Raw genomic sequence first — 6516 nt, forward strand, 5'->3', positions numbered from 1 at the left:
TTTTCAAAAATACATATAGTCTGCTTTATACAAGTAATAAAATCCATTTCCTCCTACCAAGAGACAAAAATCCAAGCAATCTAAGACTAAGGAAATTTGTTAAAACCAAAAATCACGAAGTTATTCCAAAGACTGTGCATGAGAGTTTCCAACGATCTTCTAAGTCCCTTTCTCAATTAGAACTCCTTTAGATGGTCCCTTAATTCTTCCTATTCTGGTTTGAATGCATAAAATAAATGTTTGAGATCGATGATTTTGAACCCAAAATGTCATCAAATAAAGTTTTAGATGTTGAATTTTCCTTTTATATATTGAATTATAATAAAAAAAAATCCAAAGATGTGAATTTCAACAACTCCATTTTCCTTTATATATTGAATTACAAGCAAAGAATCTACAAAGATTTGAACTTGCTTAATTCCATTTTCTTAAGCAAACATTAAGACCATTTTAGTTCCATTAGTTTGCATAACCCATTAGTTTCACTACCCAACCTAGCCTTAAAAGAGATATAGTGAGTCGAGGAAAGCAATAGTAGTCCCAAGTCCCTCCTTTGGAGGGTTTCCATGAGAGACTCCATTAAAGAAATCCTTAAACAAGGGGAAGGTAAAAAAAATGCTTAGACTTTGAATAACACATTTCAACAATATAGTATCCTTATCCTTGAAAAGTTTGGAATTTTAGGTTACCATACTCTCTAAACTATGTTTAAAGGAAAAGATCTATATCTCTCTCTTTATTTCTTGCTTCATACGCCCATTTATTAGGAATTATTCAATGGAGTCTCCTCTCCAAGCATTGTTCAAGCTAGTCAATTAGTTATCCTTTTTCAAAACTTCCATAATGAGAGTAGAAGACATTATAGGATGAGAATTAGTTTCTAAGTCAACTTAACAAAGACAACACTAACCAAGGACTCTCAACTTCATTTCTAGAGGATATATTAGGTTAAGGCCTTATTGTTCAACATGAGGCATGCACAATTATTTTATTTGGATGGGCATATGAGCTTCCAAAGGATTCTCAACCACCAAATATATGGGTTATCATTACTAAAAACAACAAGGGCTTCACATCCAATTATTGGTTCATAGGAACTTATCAAAGGTCTTACTCATATTTTAGACTTATGAAGCAAATTCTTATGTTGTATATTCACTAAAAATTTAAAAAAATCACTGAAAATTAAAAAAATTATATAAAATCCTTAAAAATTTGTATATTTTTACAAAATTATAACAAAACATTTTATATTTTGCATTTTAGGGACTAATAAGATTCACCTAATTTTATATACTTTCCATCCTTAAAATTAGCTAATAAGCATACAGTTATCCAAAAAGATAAAAAATTAAGCTCAAAAATTTAGGCGGAAAAAACCTTTATAGAAAGTTTAATCTAAACCAAATTTTAAATATTTTTTTATTATTTAAACTTTATAATAAAATTTAATTTTCTAGATTTTAAATTAATATAAATAATTAACTTTACAAAATAAATATATATGTATTATTTTCTAATTAATATAATTTTTTTTATATAAAAATAACATTTGTATAAAAAAATTCTTTTAACTATTATTTTAAATTAATATAATAATTAACTTTACAAAATAAATATATTTGTATTATTTTCCTATTAATATAATTTTTTTATATAAAAAATGACATTTGTATAAAAAAAATCTTTTCACTGTTATGAATATATCATTTAAATATTTAATATCAAGATATGTACATGAAACATAAGCATTCTCAATTAGGAGTTAATCTCCCCATTTTAAAGATTAAACAGTCCCCACTCAATATTATTAAAGATATTTTATAAAGCATGACATTTGCACATCATTACTAAATATATATTGTATTATTTTAAACGAGAAATAATTTATTATTAAAAATAATATGGTAAAAGTTTTAAAAATCTGATAGAAGATTATTTTTGTATTAAAGTAAAATTAGAATTAAATACCAAATTTTAAATATAAAAAATATTATAAATTATATGATAGAAAGAACAAATTGATAAAATCATGACTCTTTCCGATGGACAGATTACTCAAACAAATTATATATGCATGCAAAGTTCAGATCTCTAAGACAGAGATTACATAAATTTTCTGGCATCGTGCTAAGTAAGTTCATCACTGTCCACCATCCGATTCCCGGAAGATGGAGTCTCTATAATCTTGCACTTTAAAAGTACTTTAATGTCATGCGGAAGCGGAACCAAGCGGTAACAGCACCTAATATCTAGATGCTTCAGATTTGTAAGTTTTCCTATTTCACCAGGCAATGATATCAAAGCCGCATAATTATAAATACTCAAGAATTGAAGGTGAACAAGATTGCCTATGTCTTCAGGAATGCTTTGAATCTGAGTATTCCCTAAGTCAATAAACTCAAGGTGTATCAATGGCCACAGTGATGCTGGCAATGATTTTAACGGTAATAGAGATAGGTCTAATACCTTCAAATTGGTGAAATTAAGGAAAAAGCCTTGGGGAATTTCTCTCAAATATATATTTTCTCCTAACATTAGAGAAACTAATTTTGGACATGTAAATTCATTCGTCGGAAAAGATGTAATATTGCTGTTGCTAAGTGATATCCGTGTGCAATCAGCACAGTCCTCCATGTCGGGGAAACGTTGAAACCCGTGACCTTCCCTAAATGCATAATTTTCCTCTTTCTCGCTGATATAAATCCCCATATCGCGGAGAACATCGTGAACATAAATATAGCGCACAATAACTTCATCGATTTCACCAACCTCTTCATTCACCAAGGAAAGATTGAGAAGCAACTTTACACGCCTGCAACCAATGTCCAGTAAATAGTCGTAGTCCTGATCATTGGTCTTGACTAGGCCTTCTGAGATCCACATTCGCACCAAACCTTCTACAGGAATTCGTGCATCTTCCTCAAACATGGCGCAGTAAAGAAAACAGTTCTTCAAATCAACAGAGCGCAAAGCATCATAACTCCATCTCAATCGCTGATACAAATCTTTTTCAATTCTCGGATGACAAATTGGAAAATTTGGGTCCACCTTATGCATTTGGGTTAAAGCAAATTTCCAGTCATGTATAGCTGTGGTTCTCTTCATTGTTGAGGCTATTACATTTATCGCCAATGGCAAACCTTTACATTCGCTGGCGACTTCTCTGGCAATTTTCTCTATGTCCACTGGAACATGGCTGTCTTTGAAGGCTACCCTGCAAAACAGGTCCCACGCCTCGTCTGTTGGTAGAGACCGTATTTCTATGGACATTTCTGCGTCCATTTCTGCAATCAGATCTCTATTTCGAGTAGAAAATACAAGTTTGCTACCCTTGCCAGTGCCAAATTCTACCCCTAGTTCTTTCAAATTGAGTCGACTCCACATGTCATCTAAAATCAGAAGAAATCTATTCGTCTTGAGGTAGGCAGACAATTTCATCTTCTGTACATCAGTAGAATAGTTTGCTACATCTAAATGAAGTGCAGAAGCAATATCATTTTGTATCTGTTCAATTGGAAATCGAGCAACTGTGACCCAAATCATATGATCAAAAATGTGACTAACCTTGATTATGTTCTAAACTTTTTTGAGGAACGTCGTTTTACCCACACCACCTGTCACGCCCCCAGGCCAGCGGTAGTCTTTCAACCGCTCTTGGCGAGGTGCGGCACCACCGAACACTTTCTTTTCACCAATACTTATGTTCGTGGACTACGCCTAACCACTTACTCCTACTTAGTTTGTGTTTCGCAACCAAGTATTATTATGTTAGCCTTTATACCAATGAACACCCATACACATTCATTATCATCAGCAATTATAAACGAGAACACAATTGCACAATATAAAGGGAGGGGCAACTCCCTGAACAATGAGTCTGCCCAATAATATATTATACAATCTTCAATGTTACAAGCTTTTACAAGTATACTTGGAAGCACCAAGTTTCATACTTAGCCAATTTTACAATCCAAGGCAAAACTCGGTTGCCTAGCTCGTCGGCACCTCGGCACGGTCGCCGCACGACTTGCCAATCCTTCGTTCACCTTGTCTTCGTGCACACTTGCACGATGGGCGGGCGCTCACCCAAGTCGCCAAGACACCCACGCCAAGCCTTTGCACAAACTGGGCACCACACATTCACCATGCACGCCTCACCCAACCACCGGGCACTCCTACCCGCACCTTCACCCAATACCAAGTTCAATGCCTTCCTTTGTGCGACTAGCCCAAGAATGGGCGCATGTGTAAACTACGCCTTCCTCCTTGTATTTGTGCACTAGAACTGTGCACTTCCTCCTTTAGCAAAGATGTATGAGTTGGTTGATCAAATGATGATCCAAATGTTCCAACGCGTTTGCAATATATACAAAAGTGTGGGGCTAAGTCTGGCTGCCCAGCCGACTTGCCCAACACCCCAACGCCATCGCAAATGCTCCATTTCCCATGTCGGCTTTGCTTACATTGTAGGTCGGCCTCCAACCATTTCGTTCCACGCTCCATGCATATAAACATGCCAGCTCCCTTCCATATCGTCGCATTATCGTCGCACCTCCAAGAGAACTTTGCATAACTTCCGTCGCATAACACTCCAACCGCAGCTTCGTACATCCAACCGCGCGCTCATCCACGGTCGCACTTCGGGCGGTCGTGCCTAGGAGAGCAGGTCCTTACATCCTCCTTCACCTGAAGTTGTTGTCGTCCTCGACAACATACCATCCTGGTAGCCATCCCATCAAGATCATCATCAATATTTGTCTCATCCTTGGTCCATGATGTCAACTCCTCCACATACTACAAACATCCCTACAACATATGTAGAACTCCATCTCCATCATGTGTCATCCTCATCCTGTGAACTGTCCTCCTCATCTCCTAATGTCAGCACATTTCTGCACACTTCCGGACCCCATGTCTGAAATAGTTGGGTAGCTAATCCAACTGTCACGCTCAAGCCATGAGAGTGAACATCCTCATGCCTTCACCAGTCTATCTCAGATTCTGCCACATCTCGGACTCACCAAGAATCTCATCACCATGCTCAGGTCCATGGAAACTCCATCCCATCTACAACATGTCATGATGCTTGATGCCAAATCATCCCTACACCATCTGTCATACCTGCTCAACCTATTTTAAAGGACTCACTGCCATGAGCAGCTAACAATGAGCCCGATCTTCTATGTCATCTAAGAAGATATGGAGGGAGTAGAGCTTGAAGGCTTACCCTCACTAATCAACTCAATCCATCTATCAGGATCCTCAAATTCCATCCTCTGTATATAAGTGACCCTATCCTCCTCTCCGACATTCGGCCTTACATATGCCTCATCATCATTATCATCATCCTCAACTGCTTCTAGCCTTCTTGACAAATCCAAGATACTATCTGAAAGAGTCTTGATGACTAATGACTGCTTGGTAAGCTTTGTTTCAACCATGGACAACCGCTTACTCATATCCCCCATCCGCATTTCATCCTCCATTTGCATCCCTGCCAACTTACAATCAGGCCTTGTCACACCAATGGTTGGAACACCAATGGCTACATCTTCCCTTCCATCGTAAATGTACAGCTTCTTCAAATGTGGAACAATCATAGCATCAAATTGTTTCAAGAATTCCACTCCCAGCACAGCCTCATAGTCATCTATCTGCACTATAGTGAAGTCGACCTTCCCTATCCATTAACCAAGTGTTGTGTCCACCTTTTCAACTACACCAAGAACATCATCAGGAGGAGAATTGACTGTCTTCATCTATGCCTTCACCGGTACAAATTTCAGCGCAATTCTTCTCGCGGTATTTTCTCCCATGAAGTTGTGAGAAGCCCCACTATCCACCATAGTGAGTACATCAGCACCTCCAATCTTCATCCCAACATACTCCAATTTGTTCCTCTCAGGATCCCTCCGAGAGATCACTTCTATAGCAGCAGCAGCACCAAGCATCTGCATCATCCCCACAGAAGCTTCTTCATTCTTCGCATTAGATTGTGCAATAGCAGCCACTTTCGGTCTAGAAGGACAATTCTTCACCGTATGTGGTCCAACACATATCCAACACTTCAAGGCCTTCTTCGTCTTCGAATTATCATTCGATTTCAAAGCATCATCCTTCTTCTTCTCTTTCGGCTTATCGGACTCCTTCTTCCTATCATCAGAAGTCTCATCATAATGCTCCACCAACCTGTCAATAGCAGCAAAAGCTTCTTCAAGTGTTCTAATCCTCTGCCTCTTCACTTCATTGCATGCCCAAGGCTTCAACCCAATAATGAAGTTGAACACCTTGTCCCTCTCCGCCATTTCAGGAAGTTCTAGAACCGCACTTGCAAACTCCCGCTGATATGTTTGAAGGTTCCCTGTCTGCTTTATGAATTTAATCTTCATCCTTGCTTCCCATGTTTCATCCTGAGGATTGAAATGAGCCTGCAAAGCTTTCTTCATATCATCCCACGAAGTAATGTCATCAGCACTGCCACTGGCAATCTGATCCATCCGCCTTCGCCACCAC

The 6516-nt window shown here is 37.9% G+C and overlaps 1 protein-coding gene across 1 annotated transcript; it reads right to left on the bottom strand.

The window, feature by feature from the left end:
- Positions 1–2130: 2130 nt before the first annotated feature.
- On the bottom strand, positions 2131–5489 carry LOC149150110 (putative disease resistance protein At5g63020). Its single transcript, XM_089442703.1, has 2 exons — positions 5231–5489; positions 2131–3530 (listed from the first exon to the last, which is right to left on the bottom strand). Exons 1-2 carry the CDS (start codon positions 5487–5489, stop codon positions 2131–2133), a joined length of 1659 nt encoding a protein of 552 aa, XP_089298829.1.
- Between the last annotated feature and the right edge of the window lie 1027 nt (positions 5490–6516).

Source organism: Pinus tabuliformis, chromosome 9 (assembly GCF_031772625.1).
Source record: "Pinus tabuliformis cultivar Carrire ecotype Pingquan chromosome 9, CPIR1, whole genome shotgun sequence".
Lineage (NCBI taxonomy): Eukaryota > Viridiplantae > Streptophyta > Pinopsida > Pinales > Pinaceae > Pinus > Pinus tabuliformis.

Coding starts and splice junctions, on each gene's coding strand:
- LOC149150110 (XM_089442703.1), bottom strand. CDS start 5,489: ATGGAGGATGAAATGCGGATGGGGGATATGAGTAAGCGGTTGTCCATG. Junction 3,531..5,230: donor GATTGAGTTGATTAGTGAGG/GTAAGCCTTCAA, acceptor TTTGGGTCACAG/TTGCTCGATTTCCAATTGAA.